The 22948-nt window shown below is 46.0% G+C and overlaps 1 protein-coding gene across 1 annotated transcript; it reads left to right on the top strand.

The window, feature by feature from the left end:
- The first annotated feature begins 377 nt into the window (after positions 1 to 377).
- PNLIPRP1 (pancreatic lipase related protein 1) lies at positions 378 to 19026 on the top strand. Its single transcript, XM_073019390.1, has 12 exons — positions 378 to 602; positions 1187 to 1341; positions 1826 to 1951; positions 4123 to 4257; positions 5616 to 5724; positions 7223 to 7342; positions 7442 to 7561; positions 9561 to 9679; positions 10591 to 10720; positions 13219 to 13327; positions 14577 to 14744; positions 18607 to 19026. Exons 1-12 carry the CDS (start codon positions 554 to 556, stop codon positions 18677 to 18679), a joined length of 1413 nt encoding a protein of 470 aa, XP_072875491.1. The 5' UTR covers positions 378 to 553; the 3' UTR covers positions 18680 to 19026.
- The last annotated feature ends 3922 nt before the right edge of the window (positions 19027 to 22948 follow it).

Consider the following 22948-nt stretch of genomic DNA (forward strand, 5'->3'; position numbering starts at 1 on the left):
ATTTGCGGGTATTTTCATCTATTCTAAGTGAGAAATACTATCCTCTATTATTAGGGTTTGCTGCTGTGTCCCTATGGAGACTTGTAAACTATTTGGTGATGAAATAGAAAATTGAAAAGTGGGGGCCCATTCAGCTCACAAGTACATGCATAGTTATATAGGTGAAAGGTTGGTGACCTCACTCCCTGTTTTAACCAAGCATTCTGTCATCTTTCCAGACTTCTGGGAAGACTTGACAGCTATTATTAATCTTGTTTTTTGTATTTGGGCAGATTAAAGTATTAAGCGCACACAGCATGGGTTATCATCACCTGCTGTTTTCTTGAAGTAGTGTCCAAATGATAAGGCTGGAATATATATTTTTAGAAAGGCCTGGATACTCGATCCGGTGGGAGAGAACATCTGGAACATTAGACAGGGTAAGCCACCTTTGCCACTCCTTTCCCCCTGCTGTGACGTACAGGTGAGGCAAACAGTACTGAAGTCAAGGGCGTCGGTGCTCACTGCTCTGGCAATGCCTGGTGAAACTGAGTTATGTTTGAATTTATTGTAGATGCTGATCTTCTGGACAATCACACTTTTCCTGCTGGGAGCAGCCAAAGGTAAGAAACACCACTCCTGCCCCGTAGGAAGGGCTTAAACTTAAGCTCTCAGCCCTGGCCAGAGAAAGCTTTAACTGTGGCGGGGCTCCCAGCAGCTCCAGAGCACCAGAGAGAAGAGGTGGGCTGGCTCTCTGCCTGGGAGAGTAGGCTGGGCAGTTTAAGTGAGACCTGTTTCTGGGGATCCCCCCAGTGGCCTACCTTCATTCTTGGGGTGCCCAAGGCCAGAGATTTCTAAGTAAAGCATGAAACATCTGCCTGAGTTAACATATTGACTTATCAGTGCCCATTATCACATTAGTCAAATAAATGTATCAGAAAAGCTAGGAATGGGGCTTAGAACTTTCCAGTTTTGATGGTAGTTCTAAACAAAGGTACCAGTGGTGTCCCTGTGGGATTCAATGGGACTGCTACCAGGCTAGTAGGTAGGCACTGGGGTCAAGAAGAGAGTGGGAGGGGTTGCAGTAGTTTCATCCATTGTCTTCAGACTGTCCCTGAACAGAAGAGTGACCAGGCCCAAACAGCAGTGACACCCCAGAGCACACCTCGAGAGCAAATCCTTAAGCAGATTCAACCTTTCTCTGCAGGAAAAGAAGTCTGCTATGAGGACCTCGGGTGCTTTTCTGACACTGAGCCCTGGGGCGGGACAGCAATCAGGCCCCTAAAAATTCTCCCCTGGACCCCTGAGAAGATCGGCACCCGCTTCCTGCTGTACACCAACGAAAACCCAAACAACTTTCAAGTGAGACCTCTGTCATGTTAATGTCACTGTAACTGGGCACGGGGCTATGCCCACCCTGCACCTTATCTCTGTGCCCCCTTCCTCCATCATGCCCCACCCCATCCCTCAAGCTGCCCCCCAGACCTGGCTAGACCTAGACAGAGCAGGTCATTAGTAATGTTGGTTTGAATGAATGAATGGTTCAGATTTGCCAGAACCTCTAGCTGCTGTGTGATTCTGGTCTGGAGCAAACAGCTTACTGTCTAACAAGAACCACAGGGAAGGTAAGAACTCAAACCACAATCCAGGCCTAGTAGAAGCAGTGATTACTCACCTGGAGAGATGGGGCAGGGAAAGGGAGATCGGGGTGGGCTTCATGGAAGAGGTGGCTTTTTGCTAAGCTTGGAAAAGTAGAGGCATTGGGACAGGCGGAGATGAGGAAGGAGAAAGACAGGCCTGTGAGGCTGGGCTGCGAAATCATGCAGCACTTCTGCATTTGTCACAGATTCTCCTCCCCTCTGATCCATCAACCATTGAGGCATCAAATTTTCAAACAGACAGAAAGACCCGATTCATCATCCACGGCTTCATAGACAAAGGAGATGAGCACTGGGTGATAGACATGTGCAAGGTAGGAGCCGGCTCTGATCCCCGTGGCCAGCTGAGGCCAACACTTCCTGCTGACATCTCTGCCTCGCTTTATGCACTCAAGAAAACTTTACATATTAGGTAACTTTATGCAATTAAAATGCTTCTCTTCACAAAAATTAAAATGCCTTTCCATGCTTCTGCACTACATCTGCACCCTGAAGCAACCACATTCGCTATTAGAAAAATACTCCTACTATCTAATTTCTGGTTAAATCAAGGCCCGATGTTTTCTGCTTCCATTTTTAGTGAGAGTACTTTGTATCCCATGAACAAGGGACTACAGGGCTTTTTTTGTTCAAATCTTTCCCATATCCCTGAGAGGGTGATATGTGTTTCTGTGACCATTTAATTGATCTCAGCACTTTGGGAGGCCGAGGTGGGTGGATCACCTGAGGTCAGGAGTTCGAGACCAGCCTGGTGAACATGGTGAAACCCTATCTGTACTAATAATACAAAAATCAGCCTGGTGTGGTGGCAGGCGCCTGTAGTCCCAGCTACTTGGGAGGCTGAGGCAGGAAAATCGCTTGAACCCGGGAGGCAAAGGTTGTAGTGAGCCAATATTGTGCCACTACACTCCAGCCTGGGCAACAGAGCAAGACTCCATCTCAAAAAAAAAAAAAAAGAAAAGAAAAAGAGAAAACTAAAATCGAGTTACTACAATGACAGAGTAGAAAGTGCCACCTACATGTAATATAGGTCAGAAGGAGAGCAACAGAAGAATACACACATGTGCACACACACACGGACAAGTGTGCAACTTGTGCATATGCGCACAAACACACACACACACGTGCGTGCGATATACCACAATATACCGTCATCCTTTCTCTTTATGTGGAGACTGGTTCAATCGATTTTTCTGTCATCTAAGAATTTACCCCAGGAGCCTGCCTTCCACACATACATTAATAACACCAACTGGTAATGTCAAAAGGAAAAATTACAAACCCAGAAAATTGAAGTCATTCTGCACTTGGCCTTGGTTTAGCAGGCATTTCACTCTTGGCACCTTTCCTGTCCTATCATTAATAAGCATCTTATTGATGCAGTTTATGCTCCAAATTATCCAGGCTTGTGAAAGATTCCTCAGGATAGCTTGAAAATGAATGTCCTGGCCAGGCGCCATGGCTCATGCCTGTAATCCCAGCACTTTGACAGGCCGAGGTGGGTGGATCACCTGAGGTCAGGAGTTCGAGACCAACCTGACCAACACGGTAAAACGCTGTCTCTACTAAAAATACAAAAATTAGCCAGGTGTGGTCGCAGGAGCCTGTAGTCCTAGTTATTCAGGAGGCTGAAGCAAGAGAATTGCTTCAACTAGGAGGCAGAGGTTGCAGTGAGCTGAGATCGTGCCACTGCACTCCAGCCTGGGTGACAAAGCGAGACTGTCTCAAAAAAGAAAAGAAAAGTCCTGAGGAGAAAACTCCCACTATTTCTGTGCAAGTGATCACACATATTAGTATACTATATGTGGAACGATTCCAAGTGGATTTTAAATTTATAGTACCCTTTTAAATTCAAGCTGGTAATATGTACTGCCTGGCAGAACTCCTAAAGATATATCAGCTCCTTCAACATCCAGGAAGACATTTTCCTTCCAGAATTCTTCAATCTCTTTTAAATCAGTACAGTTCTATTTTTCAAATATCTACATGTGTCTTCTCCATGAAGTACTGTGTCATCATGACTATAAAAATAGTGAAGCTTCTCTCTCACTTTCCAGCTCTGTAAACGCCCAGCAGGCTGGGGTATCACCAAGAGCCTGAAAGGACGCCTCATAGTCAAATCCGCAAGGTCATTTTGACACTGGCCACCGGAGATTGCACCTACGCCTTTTCCTTTTCGAAACAGGACTCTTCATGATGCAATTGTTTTTCCCTTCCTAATCAACCTTACTGAATTTGGTTGAAGGAAACCAGAGAGTGGCCAGCTTCCAATTAATCTGCAAGCTGGAGGGGAAATCAGTTTGCCTTTCTCATAGCATTCGCCCTGAAGGATAACTCTTAATTACCAACAGGATTCCCTAATAAAGTCTAGTTTATCTCATGCCCTAGCTAGGAGAAGAGAGAAGTGACCATTTCTGAGCCCTGGCTGGATAAGGTTTCCCCTGCTCCCATGATCTCCCCAACCCCACTATCTCCCCAATACCAGAACCTGTTCAAGGTGGAGGAGGTGAATTGCATCTGCGTGGACTGGAAGAAGGGCTCCCAAACCACCTACACACAGGCCGCCAACAACGCACGAGTGGTGGGTGCCCAGGTGGCCCAGATGCTCGACATCCTCTCGGTGAGTCAGCTGGCTGGGCTATGTGAGGAGGGAAGTAGTGCCTGCTGGTCTCTGGTAGAGATGCAGCTGAGAGTTATGGATTAAAGAAGGAGAAAAAATTGATATCCAGATCTTACTTCTCAAACTCTGAAATTTGCCTTCATAATGACATGCCAGTGGAAGCAAAAATGAGAACTGCTAACACTTAGAAAGTGTTTTTTGTTTTTAAATCATCTTCAATTTACAGATAAAGAAACTGAGGCCCAGAAAGTTTAACTAGTTTGCTCCCAAAGTCATAAAGCAAATGAACACAAGAGGTGCCTTTTGATCCAGACCATCTAGCTTCAGAATTCACCCACAACAGCAGGTGGGCTCTGTTTGGGGTGAAACACAGCATGGCCAGAGAGAGCCACAGAGAGCCAACGGACAGTACATGCAATTGGCATGTGTCAACTCTACTGGCCTGGTGGTGTGGGTGCTGTTGATGTTGGGGAATTCCTTCTGCCACAATCATTTCACTTACTTCTTCCTACACTGTTGCATTTTAGCTAACTCTTTCAGTCTTTAATTCTTTAAGTTTCTAATCCTTTGTGACTATTTTCTGTACTAGGTAATGACGAGAGCCATTTCTCTTAGAGCTAAAGGGTCTACAAAATAACCAACTTCTGCACTCCTGCAGAAATCAAAACCCATGGTATTTGTACAAGAAGTATGGGAGACCAATAAACGAAGTGCCTTTGGGTGAATGTCTCCGAGATCAACACGTGCAAATACCTCATAGCTCTATTTGATATGCTCATTCACCAGTTTTTTTGGAGCACAATGTCAGGAGTGTGTGAGGAAGTAAAAAAGACACATGAGGTCCCAGATTATCAAGGAGCTTGCACTGAAGACTTGCAATGCCAGTACAGTGTGATCTATTAGTGGGTTCTGATGGGGAGGGTAGGAGCTTTGCAGGAACACATAGAAGGCAGCTAATCCACACTGACAGGGCAGGGAAAGGGATTAAGGAGGTCTCCCCTCCCAAGGAAGAGACGTCTAAATTGAGAGCTAAAGGCTAGTCTGTTGATATTAGCTGGCAAGTGCTTGGGGGATAGGCAACAACAGGAAGAGAAGAACGAACCAGGCCCAGAGGTGAGAGGCTGTGATGTAATCGAGGGTCTGAAAGTTCAACAAAGGGTTTGGCTGAAGAATCTAGAAAAACAGATGATGAGTTAGGAAACCTCTGAGGCCTTCAAAATGAGTTTGGGCTTGATCCTGAAGGCAATGAGAGGCATGGAAGTTTTTCAGCAGAGGAGTGATATCCATCAGGCTGGCATTTTAGAAAAACTACAGCAAAAAAAAAAAAAAGTCCTGAAAATACGATTCCCCCTCTCCAGACAGAGTACAGCTATCCACCTTCCAAAGTTCACCTCATCGGCCACAGCCTGGGAGCCCACGTGGCTGGAGAGGCAGGGAGCAAGACTCCGGACCTGAGCAGGATTACAGGTAAGACCCCAGGGGCAGGGCCCCAGTTTTGTCCCCAGAAACCCCAGAATGAGGTCTCAAGAATGCAGCCCAGGTCAGAGCTCCCCTGAAGGAGACTGGCCCCTTGGCTGTGAGAGAGCTGCTTGGAGCCTACACAGAACATTTTAGGGAGCCCTCCGAGAAGTTCATGTGCCACCTTCATGGCAAGGGAAGGGTGATTTTGTTCCTCTTTGCTTCTTCCACCTCTGTCCTACTGCCTCCTTTCTAAGTCCCAGTTTTCTGGTGGTGTTGGTTTCTCAGCAGGACTGGGCACCCAGGAAAACGCACAGTCAGACTAGTATCAACATAAGCGAAACATAATCAAGGAGGGTCTATATTGCCAAGTCTTTCTCCCTTCTCTTTGAAATCAAGGGCAGACTAGAATCTAAAAATTGTTTCCCACTGCTTCTACTGGTAGAAGAAACCCAGTCGCCGTTATGGCCAAAAGCATTCTTTTAACCCAGTCAAAGCGTTTGAATTATAGCAGCAATAAGATATATCTACATAATATGATGGTGATCATAATAATAATGTTATAATAATTATTATAGTAAGCATAGATTAAGTGCCTGCTTATCCCAAATACTGCACAAAAATGCTTTATATTTTCTCATATAATTCTCAGAACTGAAGTAAAAGGCTCAGGGATGCAAATAACTTGCCCAAAGCCACACAACTCGTCAGTGGGAGAACCGAGATCCAGACCTAGTTTTGCTGATGTTTGGTTCAAGCAACTCTTTATAAGAAATCTCTCTTTTATTTTCAGCTGGCAACTACATTCATGTTCCTATTTTATCAGCTGCTCTAACCAAGCCTTCAAAAACTATTAACAAATCCAAGATCCCTGCTAAGAAGGAAAATTATCAAAAATAATAATTATTAATATCTTACGTATACACCCATGAGTATACATCAGGCATTGTGCTAAGTGCTACATAGCAACTCATTTAATCCATAACAACCATATCAAACAGATGCCATTATCACCCCATTTTGTAAAATGAAGAACCTGAAGCACAAAATGGTAGAGTGACATGCTCAAGGTCATGCGTCTTGCCCCAAAAGCAGCTGAGTAGGAATTTGGAGCCAGGCACCTAGACCGAGAACCTGTGTTCTTAACTATGATACCACACTGCTTCACCCCTTTCTTTCTACAAACTTGAGGAGAGAAAGGATGTTGAAGAAGAAGATACACAAGGAAATGGGAGACTCTGGTGTGGAAAAAATCCTTGCTTAAACAAAATCTAAATTTCTTTGCTCATCTGCCCTCCTCTATCCATGCCACTGGGAACCCCTTTGTAATGAACCACATTCAGACTCTATGTCCTCATATTTAGCACCCACAGTCATGGCACTGCACAACTCCGGGGCATAGTACCCCTTGATTTGGGTAGTGCATAGCCTGGGCAGCTGTACACCTTGGTGCTGCTGACATCTACAGTCAGGTCTATTGTTCTGCAGTGCTGATCATCTCTTTTAGGGTTGGATCCTGTAGAAGCAAGTTTTGAAGGTACTCCTGAAGAGGTGCGACTAGATCCCTCTGATGCTGACTTTGTTGATGTGATTCACACGGATGCAGCTCCCCTGATCCCATTCTTGGGTGAGGCTCACGATGCTCCAGCTGTGAGCATGCATGACTATGTTTTAAGCATGAAAGTCCTGCATGACAGAAAGCTCATTGCTGTTCTAAACATTTCAGGTTTTGGAACGAATCAACAGATGGGCCATCTTGACTTCTTCCCTAACGGAGGAGAGAACATGCCGGGATGCAAGAAGAAGGCTCTGTCTCAGATTGTGGATCTAGATGGCATCTGGGCAGGTAAAGTCGTGATGGGGTGAGGGGAACAGGGCGGGTGCTTTCCTGGAGCGACCAATACCTTTGTATAGCAAATCTTAAGAATAAAAATGAAACTGTCTTTAAAAATATACAATTCCCTCTTCTGAGGATTATTTCGGAAAAAAATGTAGCTACATAGTATTCGTTATATCTCAGCTTTACTGCTTTTGTGCTTCCTTAAAACATTGCTGTGGATGTCCTGGCATGTACAAGCAACAAAGAATTATAAAACTGTCACTTAAAGCTGTGACTCCAACAATCAATTGGTAGTTACCTCATAGAGCCAGGAAATAGCATAAGAGCAAACATCCTGACTGTAACTAAGAGACTTTTGCTACAAATTCTCTCTCAGGAATCAGTGATAAGGTTCAAAATGATGTAATCAGTTCCCCTTCAGTAGCTAGAATGAGAATATTCCCAATAGTTCCCACAGCAAGCCTATTTGCACAATGAGAGCCATTGCTCACCTATGTTGAGTAGGAATGAGGAGCAGTCACAGTTAAGGAAGGTGAGATGGGAGACTGTTATTGGACGTGAAGCTCATACAAAGCCACCTAAAGTTATACAGTCCTTGTTTTTATTTGTATAACTGCTGCATGGAAATGTCCTCACATTGGCTTGGTCATGTCACATCTAGTCATGTCTTTGAGGACCTCCAGCATGGTGCCTGGGACATGAGATTCTTTATTGTTGATCTAGCGCACTTGGGAAGAAAGGGCATCCTGCAGACACAGCTCTGACTCTGTATCTAATGAGGCCAAAAGGACAATGGACAGGTGAAGTTTTCATCCAGACTTATCATGTGGTACCACACAGGAAAAAACCCTTAGTAGTCTGACCAAATGTAATGAGTAAAGATTTTTATTGAATTTCATCAAAATGGCTTGGCATATATGGATGCCATCAAAGCAAATATTAAGAATGAAGACAGGCCGGGCATGATGGCTTATGCCTATAATCCCAGCACTTTGGGAGGCCAAGGCAGGCAGATCATTTGAGGTCAGGAGTTTGAGACCAGCTTGGCCAACATGGTAAAACCCCATCTCCACTAAAAATACAAAACTTAGCCAGGCGTGGTGGTGTGTGCCTGCAATCCCAGCTACTCGAGAGGCTGAGGTATTAGAATCATTTGAACCCAGGAGGCAAATGTTGCAGTGAGCCAAGACCATGCCATTGCACCATAACCTGGGCAACAGGAGTGAAACTCCATCTCAAAAAATAATAATAATAATAATTTTTTAAAATGAGGACATATGCAGTTTGTCTGTCACAGCCTTGTGAGGGTTTGCATGCATAGGGCGGCCAAAACTCTTCATCAGTAATGGCCCAGCAAGCTCAGGCCAGGTCTAGAAGATGTAATGTAACATTTATCACTTGGCAGGAGTTGCAGGGAGCCAAGAAAGGTTGCAAGGAAAATCAAGACACTATGAGAGTGAAGCTCATACAAAGCCACCTAAAGTTATACAGTCCTTGTTTTTATTTGTATAACTTCTGCATGGAAATGTCCTCACATTGGCTTGGTCATGTCACATCTAGTCATGTCTTTGAGGACCTCCAGCATGGTGCCTGGGACATGAGATGGCACAAAGGTTGGAGGGATGGGCTCAAGACCAGATGGGCATGAGTTTAATTACCAGCTTTCCCACCTATTAGCTAAACTGTAAATCTGAGCCTATACTCTGTAGTTCTTTGTGTAAAATAGGGATGAGGTGATAATATATAAATAGGAATGATATAGTACCCACCTCCTAGGAAGACTGAGGATTACATGGACAAGGCATGTAAAGTGATCAGAACGTTGCCTGGTACACAGAAAGCACCCTCTATATGTTAATTGTCATTATTGTGGCTGAATTTTGGATTTATCTTAAGTTTCTGAAAGTATGGTCCTACTTTGGAACCATCTCATTTGGAGAGAGAGGCAGAGAAGCTGTTTCAGCCCCCCAACCACCTGTTCAGGCTTCCTTATTTGTTTTCCCAGGAACCCGGGATTTTGTGGCTTGCAATCACCTAAGAAGCTACAAGTATTACTTGGAAAGCATCCTCGACCCCGATGGTTTTGCTGCATACCCCTGCACTTCCTACAAGTCCTTTGAGTCTGTAAGCTATTGTCCTGCCTCCAGCAATGGGCATCACCCCACTGTGGGACTGTTGTCCTGCTGTGTTTGGGATTTGCAATGCCTTCTCACTACATGTTTTGCATTATCCCTCAGAGTTCATGGTCCTGTGGAGTGGAAGAGGAAAAAACGTAAACAACTTTAGGCAGGGGGTGGCTAAAATTTTCGATGAGATGAGTCATGTGGCAGAGGAAAACTGGGACATCAGAGAGAAAGAGCAGTCAATTCAATGATACAGAGAGGCTTCCTGCAGGAGGCGACCTCTGAATCTGGCTTAAAAATGAGAGAGTTTAGAAAACACAGGAATGCACATTTCTGGCACGGGCAGAGCAAGAGTAGAAGAATGTACAGAGAATAATTCACACCAGAGAGAAAGCAAGGTGGCTGCTGGAGTCCTATATGCCAGACTGGCAACAAGGGGAGAGATGGAAGAATGACAGGCTAGAGACTGCCTATTCTGGCTCACGAGAGCCAGTGTGAGTATCCCTTCCCAACTCCACATTCAGAGACATCATGTTGGTAGCCTGAAATTGGCCACAGTCAGAGCATTTACACCACTGAAATTGGTAGGCACTGCAATCCAGGGTTTTTGTCCCAGAGAGTTGGCTGCTTATCATTCACCACCTCACCATTTAACGGAAGGTATAATTGATCTAACCTAGGACCTGGGCATCAGTACTTTTTAAAGCTCCTCAAATAATTCTAATGTGTTGTGCCTAAAAGTTGGGAACCCTGATCCAGATGAAGGTAACTTAGAGATCATCTGCCCCAACCCCCTTGCTGTCACAAAGGAGAACGCTTAGGGTGTAGGAAAATTGAGTGTCTGCTCCCTCAGATGTATCAATCATACAAATATAAATTCTCCTTACAGTCCCATCTATCTCTTCTCATTAGGACAAGTGCTTCCCCTGTCCAGATCAAGGATGCCCACAGATGGGTCACTATGCTGATAAATTTGCTGGCAGGACAAGTGAAGAGCAGCAGAAATTCTTCTTGAACACAGGAGAGGCTAGCAATTTCGCTCGTAAGTTGCACTTTGACTACCTGCCCATGTAAAGGAAGCATATAGTTTCTGTTACAAATGAGGGGCTTGCTTTCAACCTGAAATATTTGTGCATACATTTTGATCATATTAGAAATGGACACATTCACCCAAACTATCCCAGTTACAAGTCAACTGAGGATTTAGAAAGAGTGTGCATTTCTTCCATTCTATTTCTGTGGCATGAAATGAGAGCAAGCCCTTGTATTTCTCTGGCATGAAATGAGAGCAAGCAAATAGTATAATTAATAGGATGAGGCCAGTTTGCACATCCTTGTGACCAGCTACCCTGAATTTTTACCACTCCACAGTTCATTGTTTCTTTCCTTTTTAAGGCCGCATCAGACATACCTGTTCTTCTCTTCATTCAGCAAAGATGTAATTGGTACCAGCTCTTTGCTGGGCTGTGTCCCTTAAGAAGCTCAGGTCCATACTGTGATTTCCGCTGTCTATGCATCCCTGATGCCCAGGGGCTGCCTTGCTGGTGGAGTGCAGGTGGGAATCAGGGGGAAGGATGGTTTCTCTCTAAAACCAGCTGAATGAACTAAGACAATGGACTAAGACACAGGGTAGAGACTGGGCATATTTGGACCACTTAGTACCAACTTGCCCTATGACAGTTCCATAGGAGGTGGCCCAGTAAAGACAGTGGTTATATATTCATATAAATATATAACACATCTTACATAGTGTTTAAAGTCAGAGTTATTGAGGTATAATTTATATTCGGCAAAATGCATGCTTTTTAACATACACTTCTGTGAGTTTGGACAAATGAATAGTTGTGTAACCACCTCCAAATCAAGATACAGAACATTTCTATCACCATATATATCACTCTGTATTTTTTTGTAAGAAGACATTGGTTAATCAATCCTTCCACTGATGTTGTGATACATGAAATACTTGCCAATATTTCAACAACAAATTAAACACTCAAAAATCATGTATTCATTCCTCAATCAACAATTATTTATGGGCCACAGACTATGCTAGACACTGAGGATGCGGGGACAAACAAGACACTCCTCTTATGAAATTAATAATCCAGCTGAAGAGAGAAACTGAGCAAGCAACTACAAATATGTTGGGATTGGTGGCTGTTGCCATGACATTATGGGACAGGGAACCTGGCCCTGACCAGAAGGAGGGTCAGGGACAAGGTCTCTGAATATATGAAAGATGAATAGGAGTTAGGCAAGAATCATGTATGTGTATATTAATGTACATCTGTGCACATGTGTGGGTGTATGCATGCATGTGTGAGTGTGTTTATGTGTGCATGTACCTTTGTGTGTATGCATGTGTTTATATATGTATGCATGTGTGTCTGTATGTTTATGTATATGTGGGTGCATGTGTGTGTATTCGTATGTGGGTGTCTATGTGTATGTGTGTGGTTATATGTGTGTAGGTTTGTGTGTGTGTGTGTGCACATGCACATGCATGTTTGTGTAGATGTATTTGTGTGTGTGCATGCACATGCGTATGTTTCTGTATATGTATTTGTGTGTGCACGCACATGCATATGTTTGTGCATATGCATTTGTATTTGTGTGTGTGTGTGCATGCAGGCCCTGGGACAGCACTTCAGGTAGAAGCCTAAGTGACAACTGCTCATGCACCTAGTCTGTGCTAGAGACTGCCCAGGGCCCTGGGGAGCAAAGATGAAACACAGTCCCCGCCCTCAGGGTGGTTGCCAGGCTGCACTCCTGAGCTACCTTCCCAAATGTGGAGACAAGCCCCTATTCCCTCTCTCTTCACCTTAACTCACTGTACTGTCATTCTGGGGCAGAGTTGGCCAATAGAACTTTCTGCAATGAGGGGCATATTCTGTGTAGCCATTAGCCTCATGTGGCAATTTAACATTTGCAACACAGCTAATGAGTTTGAGAAACTAAATTTGTAATTGTATTTAATTTGGATTTAAATGTAAGCAGCCACATGTGGCTAGTGACCTCCTCACTGGGCAATGCCGTTCTGGAGGGGGATACTGCTGAATACATACTTCTCCTTAAGGCCTTAGTTGATTTATAGATTAACAAGTAGAATTTCTTATACTTTGGCTGGGTGTGCTGGCTCACGCCTGTATTCTCAGCATTTTGGGAGGCTGACACGGGTGGATCATTTGAGGTCAGGAGTTGGAGACCAGCCTGACCAACATGGTGAAACTCTGTCTCTGCTAAAAATACAAAAACCTGCCAGGTGTGGTGTTGCGTGCCTGTAGTCCCAGCTACTAGGGAGGCTGAGGCATGAGAATCACTTGAACTGGAGAGGCGGAGGTTGCAGTGAGCCAAGATTGCACCACTGCACTACAGCCTGGGTTACAGAGTGAGACTCCATCTCAAAAAATAATAATAATTTTTTAAAAAAGAATTTCTTATGCTTTGATGCCTCAGAGTAAGAGAAGGAGACAAGTCTGGGATGTAGGCTACCTAATTTGTATGTGAATAAATTGAACTCTTCCATCTCCTGTGCAGGCTGGAGATACGGGGTTTCCATCACACTGTCTGGAAGAACAGCCACTGGTGAGATCAAAGTTGCTTTGTTTGGAAATAAGGGAAACACTCAGCAGTACAGTATCTTCAGGTAATTTGCCATTTTAATACTATATCTCATTTGATGATATACACAGTCTTCAAACCACACACTTAATTTGAACACTTATCATCTCTTCATATGTCAATGGTTTTTAATTACAGTCATGTAACATATAACAACATTTTAGTTGAGGGACAACATACACAAGAGTCGCTCTATAAGTTTGTAATACCATATTTTTACTGTACTTTTTCTATGTTTGGGTGTTTAGATACACAAACACTTACCACTGTATTCCAATCATCTACAGAACTCAATATAGTAACGTGTAGTACAGGTTTGTAACCCAGGAGCAATAGGCTGTACCATACAGCCTAGGTATGTAGTAGGCTGTGCCATCTACGTTTGTGTGAGTACATGCTATGATGTCCACACAATGATTAAATCACGTAAGGACACATTTCTCAGAACATATCTCCATTGTTAAGCAACGCAGGACTATATTACTTTATGACTGAAGTTAATTGCAGACTTCTGCTAATAATTTTTCTTTCCTGCTATAAACCTAGGCATTTCGTTCTTTCTCTCTCTCTCTCTTTTTTTTTTTTTTTTTTTTTTAAGAAGGAGTCTTGCTCTGTCACCCAGGCTGGAGTGCAGTGGCACAATCTTGGTTCACTGCAACCTCCGCCCCCCGGGTTCAAGAAATTCTCGTGCCTCAGTCTCCCAAGTAGCTGAGATTACGGGCATGGGCCACCACACCTGGCTGATTTTTGTATTTTTAGTAGAGAGGGAGTTTCGCCATGTTGGCCAGGCTGGTCTCGAACTTCTGACCTCAAGTGATCTGCCCACCTCGGCCTCCGAAAATGCTGGGATTATGGGTGTGAGCCACCACGCCTGGCCTCTTTCTCTCGTAATAGATGTTTTTTCTTAAACGTAAATCTAATATTACTTCAGATATCCTGTTTTCTGATTAGTACAATAACACATGCTTATTGTGCCATACCATGTGGCTAATTTGTTACTGTACAAATAATTCTTCCAAAAAATATAAAATGATATGCAGGAATTCTGTTTTATTTTCTATAAGAAAGCGTTCAATTTTAAAACTTGAGTTTTGAAAACCATAGTTTGAACAGTGCTTGCATATTGCTGGCTTTTCCATGTCTCCATCCTTTATTTGGAAATTAATTCAGAAAAATAATCTTGTTACTCTAGAATAGAAAACAGCAGCCTGGCACTGTATGGTCATTAGAACTCATTTCCATGAACAGGGATGTTTATGTTTCTCTATTTCAAGGGGGATTCTCACACCAGGCTCAACCCACTCCTATGAGTTTGATGCAAAGCTGGATGTTGGAACAATTGAGAAAGTCAAGTTTCTTTGGAATAACAATGTGATAAATCCAACCCTCCCCAAAGTGGGTGCTGCCAAGATCACTGTGCAAAAGGGAGAAGAGAAGACCGTGTATGTATCTTTGTTGGCTGGTGCTGAAAAATGTTTGCAGAGATTCATGTTATAATGAAAACCCACCCCAGAAAGTTATGCATAGTTAAGCAAGAAAAGTCAAGAAAATTTACTCATCTGTGGCCCCTTCTCCCCAAACAAGCAACTGACAAAGAGCATAAAGCGTTTCTGTTGGGTGCACCTTATTGGGTGTTCTCAGCACCGCCTGTGGGAATACAGAAGATAAGACTGTACTTTCAAGGTAAAATGAGAAAATATAAGAAAGAGAACAAGAAATCCTTTTGAAGGGTACAAGTTTATAAGTATGGGCTAGTGAATAGCTATACTTGAAAGAAGAGAAGACCAATCACATTTCAGGATAATAAAACGGAAAATAAATCGGTTTTAGGAAAAGATGGAGAATTTTATATAGGACAAGAAAGCACTAGGGTTGCAATACTTGTGAGATCCTGACCTGTGATCTCCCTGGCTTTGGGCCTGAATAAGCACAGGGCCGTAGGTAGGAAAAAGGGACAGCTGGAGGAAAAGTTGGAGTGGTGACCTGAGAGGGCAGAGCGACTGTCTCAAACCTCAGATCCCAGGTCTGGTCAGTAGAACACGTGGCTTTGTGGGAAGGAGATCCTGGTCTCTCAGCCACCGATGGTCTTGAAGTTGGGGGTTAGGTGGAGTCACCGAGGTCAAGTCCCAGAGACTGTCACTCCCCCAGGTGGGGAGGGTGGGGTGGCAGAGTAGAATGGGGGCTGACTCCACATCTGGATCTCCTTGGACTGGATGACCCAGTGAGGTTCTCCCTATCCCCACAAGGCAAGGAGAACAAAGAGGCTGGCCCTGCCAGGTGGTTAGTGGAACCAGGAAGCTTTATAAGCTAGAGCATAGTATAGAGGAGACGGGGCCGGGCTGGTGGAGAGCCGTGTGCAGGCTGGAGGTGCAGCCAAATCCTTTCCTCCCTGACCCCATCGGAGGATACTCAGCCTCTAAAATTCAGCTCCCCAAGGCCTCATTAGCAAGCATCCCATGGACTGAATCCTGGGACTGTGTGGTTAAAAACATGTCAGGTGGTGGCATCACTGGAATCTTAAAAATGAGAGGTGTTCCCAGTTGGGTGCGGTGGCTCACGCCTGTAATCCCAGCACTTTGGGAGGCCAAGGCGGGTGGATCTCCTGAGGTCGGGAGTTCGAGACCAGCCTGACCAACATGAAGAAACCCTGTCTCTACTGAAAATACAAAAATTAGCCGGGCGTGGTGGCACATGCCTGTAATCCCAGCTGTTCGGGAGGCTGAGGCAGGAGAATCGCTTGAACCTGGGAGGCGGAAGTTGCAGTGAGCCAAGATTGCGCCATTGCACTCCAGCCTGGGCCACAAGAGTGAAACTCCGTCTCACAAATAAATAAATAAATAAAAATGAGAGGTGGTCCCAGGAGATGACTTGCTCACAGGTAAGACATACGAGGCCAAATCAGCCAAGGCATTGCATCTTCTAGGTTTTCTGAGGAAAGGCTGAGGTTTTCTGAACTTTCCGCAAATCGAACAGAACGTACTTAAGGCTACACCTGAGGCCCTGTGCCCATCGGCTGTCATCTGCATTCCAGTGGCTGAGTGCAGCTCCCCTTGCTGTCTGCTCCAGAGACTCTTTCTTAAGAGCAGTTGGATATAAGACATCAGGTTTTTAAACAGAGAAAAGTCAAAACCAGCTTTAAATCTCTCAAACTAGCTTGGTGAATAAAAACATTGAATTAGTTGAATTACTCAAAAGTTTTCCTGTTATGAAAATGGCCAGTAACATTTAATAATAATAATAATAATAATAATAATAAAGAAGCTAAAGAAAATCAAGATTTTGGTCCAAGCTCTTCTCAGAATCCCCTCATATTTTTTAGTAACCTCATTGGGGTTTCAATTCCTACTAAGGAACCTGCCAGACTAGGATTCCCTCCAATGACACAGTATCCAAAGAGAAAGGCAGCCCTCCCCCTCTTTATTTCTCCCTGTCCCCCTCTCTTTCTTTATTAAGTACCTATTGTAAATGTACCCTTGCAAATGACTTTATTAAGTACCTATTGTATGGCCTGGCAAATAGTAAGGGATGCAAAGACAGAGCCTACACTCAAGGAGCTTACAGTTTAGCTGTTGAGAAAAATCAGACTTATGGTTCACAGGAAAGGTCAAAAGACCAAATAAAGAACTCCCAGGAGAGGCTCAGAAAGATAGTGGCCAAGGAGGAAAGCAGAGGGCCCCGGGGAGGCTGTGATGGAAGGAAGGGCAGCTCTCAGGATGAGGGAGGGAGGAGGAGGGAGGAAAGGCACCGGGGCAGGGCAACAGGTCCAGGTGCATGAGGGGCGACAGGGCCTAAGTGCAGGGAATATGATCGGAGGCCTCTGATGCCAGGTTAGGGCTTCTTGGAAGAAAAAATGAAACACAGAAGAGAAGGTGGGAAGGGGCCAAGGAACACAAGTGAGGAAATGGGGCAAAGCTTCCGAGCTCACAGGTGGTTAGGCCTGAGAGAAGTCCAAGCTCACAGGTGGCTAGGCCTGAGAGAACCACAATAATAACTGCTTACATCTGCATTGTTTTGTGTTAATTATAAGACTTTTTACATTTACCATCATGGGATGTTGCGTTCTTATCATGGAACTCTCAACAGTCATGAGAGGGAGCCCTCTTCCACAAATGAAGAGGGCTGCCTTTCTCTCTCTCTTTTTTTTTTTTTTTCCTGAAATGGAGTCTCGCTCTGTTGTCCAGACTAGAGTACAAGTGGCGTGATCTCAGCTCACTGTAACCTCCACCTCCCAGGTTCAAGAGATTCTTGTGCCTCAGACTCCTGAGTAGCTGGGACCACAGGCAAGCACCACCACGCCTGGCTAATTTTTGTATTTTTAGTAGAGACGGGGTCTCACCATGTTGGCCAGGCTGGTCTCAAACTCCTGGCTTCGAGTGATCAACCTGCCTCGCCTTCCCAAAGTGCAGGGATTACAGGCGTGAGCCACCACACCAGGCCTTGCCTTTCTCTTTTGATACTGTGTCATTGGAGGGAATCCTAGCGGGCACGTTCTTTAGTAGGAATTAATACCCCAATAAAGTTATTAAAAAATATGAGGGGATTCTGAGAAGAGCTTGGACCAAAATCTTGATTTTCTTTAGCTTCCCAGTTATTACATCCTTCCTCAGAATCCTCAGATAACTAGCCCCAAAGCATTCAAACATGGGAGGGCAAGGTCATGAGGAACTCCAGGGAGGAACGCCAGGTCCCCCGACTCCAGAGCTGGAAGACAAGGTCAAGGAAGGCTTGAAGTGTGATCCTGAAAATACAGCCTCTGGCATCAGATGGACCTGTTTTTCAATCTTTGGTATTCTGCTGATTAATGGAGAGCCCTCTGTGCCTCAGTTTCCTCTCCTGTAATGTAGAACTAATAATCAGACCCCCTCACACATGTGTGGTGAGGATCAAGTTTGCGCAAGTGAATTATGTCCCATAATTGGCCACAGATGAGAAGGGCTCAGGGCGTGTTGGCCGCTGTCCCCTTCCGAGAGTGACTGGAGGACAGCATCCCTCTGTAAGCCAGGCTGCTGAGTCTATGGTGGCCGCCAGGCACCTGTGGGGACAAGGGAGTGAGAGTCCCTTCCTTCGGAGGCCACCGTCCTGTGTGACACTCCAGAACCATAGCAGACCTTGTCCTAGAGCCTCCAGGCAGCAAGCACTGCAGGCGCTGGTTGCAGCTCCAGTCCTAGGGCCCCCTTGGGCCTCCTGAATCACTCATCAGCTGTGACTTGGGCTTAACCCCCTTAAGAAAAAAAAAAAAAAAAGCAACACCTGGCTTTTGCTAAGGTGACCCCAAACGCTTACAAAGCTTCCCTTTCTCCCCAGGTACAACTTCTGTAGTGAAGACACAGTGCGGGAAGACACGCTGCTCACCCTCACGCCCTGCTACGTGGCATAAGCTCCGTAGCTTACGTGGCTGCTGCGTTCATGCCAATAAAATCCACTGGTGCATCTGTATGCTCTGAGTCTGTCTCCTGTTGCGGCCGCCTCCCGGGGATACATTAGGGAATGGAACCTTTGCAAATGTCCCGAGCAGGTCGCCATACCTGGGTTTCTCCCCATTGACTTTGAGTCACACAGTTTCCCTGGCTCCTGTGCCTGGGTGGACTGTCTTCTCAGTGCCTGAGCTCGTGGCGATGGACTGAACTCCGGAGCCTCAGTTCCAGGGGGACCAGCCTTTAGCCCCGCCCCTCATTTCACAGGGAGGAAACTGAGGCCCAGAGGGGCAGGTAGCTGTTCAGACCCACAGAGTGACCCAATGTCCCCGTCAGGCCGGAGGGCCGGCCCCGGACCCCTCTTTCACGGACCCTCCCTGACTCACCGAGACCACCCCGAAGGATCACGGCAGGCCCGGGAGGACGAGCCTCTCTGAGGAGGTAGATTTGAGGGTGAGGGGACCCCTCGTTGGCCCTGGCTGCTGGGGAGGTGCCCAGAGGTGGGCACAGGTGCAGGGTGCTCCCGGGCTTCCGTCCCGCTCCCCTGGGTGAGGGCTGCCTAGCGGCCACCTAAGCTCGGAGCGGCGCGGAGGCAGGGCCCAGGGCGGGCCCTGCTGAAACGGGCTTTTCCGTCAGCCAATCGTCTGGGACCCCGAGGAGCCCCAGCCAATCTGGCGAACCCATGGGCCCAACCCACACAGACCTGGGAGGAGCGGGCGTTCTTCCAGGCGGCATTACTGCCCTGCCGTGTCCCAGGTCACTACTCCCCCCAGGGAGTCTCCCCGTGGTTCACCAAGCCCCGCATCCCACCCCGGCAGTCCTGGTGCCGACTTCTGTTTCTAACCTGCGTGGCCACGTCAAGCTATCATTGAACTTAAGACTTGAATGCGATTGGGCTTCGATTGTCCCTCCAAAGCAGGGTCGTGGCGAGGATCGAAGGAGCGACCTTAGGAAGGGGCCTCACAGGACAGGGTGCAAGGCGAGTGCTCGAAAAACCGCGGTGATGACGAGGGTGATAAAGACGGCGGCGGCCAGGGACACGCAGCCCTTGGGTAGTGGCACCAAGTTCGGAGACAACCGAACCCTCTGGTTCTCTGTCAGTTTCAGCAGCATCCGCAGTGAACCCACATCCCAGACAAGGCTGCACCGTGTTGGCGAAGAGCTCAATTAATGGAACGTCGATTCGCCAAATACTTATCAAACACCAGCTCTGTGCCCACCTCTGTGCCAGGCATTGGCAGGAGAGGAAAGCAGAAGACATGCTGCCCTCAAGCAGTGCTGGGTGTTAGGGAGGCTGCCCCTGAAAAAAGCACTGTGATGCTGCCTGCTAGGCGCAAAAAGCAAGGTAGGTCCCAGACCAGGGAATTTCAGAAGTGGGAAGGAGCAAGATGAGAAGGCTCCACAGAGAGGGTGGTTACAAGCCCAGGCTTGAAGTAAGGAAGGAGACCACTACTACTCCTGCTGCCCTCCTCCCCCCACCTTGCCTAGTTCACAAGACAGGAGGAAAGAGAGAAACAAAAGTAAGATAAATAGCCAGACAACCTTGGCACCACCACCTGGCCCTAGGAGTTTAAAAAAAGTAGTAACAATAACATCAACCCCTGACCTAAACTACTTGTGTTATCTGTAAATTCCAGACACTGTATGAAAAAAAGCATTGTAAAACTTTTTATTCTGTTAGCTGATGCACGTAGGCCCCAGTCAGGTTTCCCACACTAGCTCAATTTATCACGACCCTTTCACATGGACCCCTTAAGGTTGTAAGCCTTTAAAAAGGCCAAGTATTTCTTTTTGGGGGAGCTCGGTTCTTGAGACACGAGTCTGCCGACGCTCCCGGCCAAATAAAAAACCTCTTTCTTCTTTAATCTGGTATCTGAGGAGTTCTGTCTGCGGCTCGTCCTGCTACAGAAGGAAGATGTCCTACCAAGACTGCAGGCTGGGAGGCCAGCTAGGAGGAGGTGGCATCTGCCAATACCCAGAAGTGATAGGGATCATCTGAGAGTAGTGATTGGAACCAAGGTATAAGGGAGGGGGTGTGGTTGGTTGGCCGTAGGTGAGACCCCTGCTCCCTAATCAAGGACAGTCTGTCTGACCGTGCTTTCCAGACTAACAGCTATGGGTGATGACTTGGGAAAAACAGTTTTAAAATAGGAAGGAAACTGAGAAGGGGGTATAGCCCTGGAGAGAGGAAGCCAGTTGGGGAGGCTCCCCGAGGCTGTTGGCCACATCCATAAACACTCGGCCAAGGCACTGCTCTGAAACTTGGAGTGACCGGTGGTGACCTGGGTCCCAGTTGCGGGGGCAGAGATGGTTGGATCTCCACGGGCAGGGAAGGCAGCAGATGGAGACCCAAGCTGGAGCGGGACAAGGCCCCTACTCATTCCTCCCACATTCCCTTCCTGAAACCTTTGTCCTTTTATCAGTTATGCAGCTGGAGAAAATCCCCAGGAAGGCAAAGAACAGCAGGTTCCAAGATCACCAATGTGAACTTTGACTACTCATCAGTGTGGGTGTCTACAGTCCACTTTCTGATGCCACTGGGGAGTCCAAGTTCAGCCCCACAGATCCACAGCCCTAAAACCCTGACTTGAGGAGATGCAGAGTCCAGGCCTCTCTGGGATAAGCCTGCCCTGTCTTTATGGCCCTGACCAAATCTGATCAGGTTTCTAGATTTAAGGGGTTGCATGAGGCCAACTTGATTGGACTTTACTATTTGTTTTTTAAGTAACAAAAGTGGCACATTGTTCAGAATGCACATGGATAGAGTCTTTGGGGCCATGAAAATATGCCGTATTAACATTGACTTTATTAACATAAAGTTCAGATGGACATCCAGTCTTGTTGGAAGCAATGAAAAAGGGCACTGAGCTAGCGTTCAGGATTCTAGTCAAGCCAGGTGGCCCTTGACAAGGGGTTTCCACCTCTCTGGACCACAGCTTCCTCATGGGTAAAATGAATGCAGCATTTGAGGCCTGACTTTCTCATGTTGTCTTCAGGGTCTAACTTACAGGGATGTCCAACCATTTGGCTTCCCTGGGCCACACTGGAAGGAGGATTGTCTTGGGCCACACATAAAATACACTAATGACAGCTGATGAGCTAAAAATAGATAAATAAATAAATATAAAATAAAATTTTAAAAACTTGCACAAAATCTCATAATGTTTTAAGAAAGTTTGTGAATTTGTGTTGGGCTGCATTCAAAGCCCATGGGCCATGGGTTGTACAAGCTTGGATTCCAACAGAACCAGCAGCACCATGGGAATGTAAGGCCCCAGCCTTAAATCAGTGTGCTATAAGGCGAACAAGGTCATCCAAGGAGTGTGGTCACAGTCTGGTCGCACACCCCAAAGTTACCAGAAGGCCATAGTCATGCAGAGCTTTGGGGTCCCTGCTAGGTAGCAATGCTTGTTAAGTTTGGCTCCATGCCACCCAATCCATACCCTGCATAAAATTCCAAGGTGCACGAAGCCGAAACACAATCAAGACATGCCACGTGTTCTCAATCCTGGCTGCAAACCAGAGTCACCTGGGAGCTAAAAAAAAAAAAAAGGAACAGAGAAATCCCAGGTTCCACTCCAACCAATTAAAGGGTAATCATAAGCCACAGGCCACTTTAAAAAGCCCACAGGTGATTCCCATGTGCAGATAGGTGAGTCTGCCCTGATACAGGAGTATTTAACTCCCAGGGCTCCTGGACAGACTCTCTCTGAGAAATTACTCTGTGTTTCCATTTTGATGATAATCTATTTTTACTAGTTATAGAAATAAATCTTCCTTTTTGTTGTGATAATTTGTAGCAAAACTTTTGTTTCCTGAACTGAGGCTTAATAGAATGAAGTCAATAGGAATATTCCAGGGGGTCATGAGAGGTTTTTTTTGTTTGTTTTTTGAGATGGAGTTTCGCTCTTGTTGCCCAGGCTACGGTGCCATGGCACGATCTCAGCGGACTGCAACCTCCGCCTCCCAGGTTCAAGCGATTCTCATGTCTCAGCCTCCCGAGGAGCTGGGATTACAGGCTTGCACCACCACGCCCGGCTAATTTTTGTATTTTTAGTAGAGATGGGGGTTCACCATGTTGATCAGGCTGGTCACGAACTCCTGACCGCAGGTGATCCACCCACCTCAGCCTCCCAAAGTGCTGGGATTACAGGTGTGAGCCACCGCCTCTAACCCAGCCCATGAGAGTTTTTTTTTTTTTAAGAAAGAATAGAGTTCACATATTTATTGGG

This window comes from Chlorocebus sabaeus, chromosome 9 (assembly GCF_047675955.1).
Source record: "Chlorocebus sabaeus isolate Y175 chromosome 9, mChlSab1.0.hap1, whole genome shotgun sequence".
Lineage (NCBI taxonomy): Eukaryota > Metazoa > Chordata > Mammalia > Primates > Cercopithecidae > Chlorocebus > Chlorocebus sabaeus.

Bases quoted from the DNA above. Each gene is read 5' to 3' on its own strand.
- PNLIPRP1 (XM_073019390.1), top strand. From the start codon at position 554: ATGCTGATCTTCTGGACAATCACACTTTTCCTGCTGGGAGCAGCCAAA. The intron at 1,952-4,122 runs GTAGGAGCCGGC...CCCCAATACCAG, and splicing joins GGGTGATAGACATGTGCAAG to AACCTGTTCAAGGTGGAGGA. The intron at 9,680-10,590 runs GTAAGCTATTGT...TCTTCTCATTAG, and splicing joins CCTACAAGTCCTTTGAGTCT to GACAAGTGCTTCCCCTGTCC.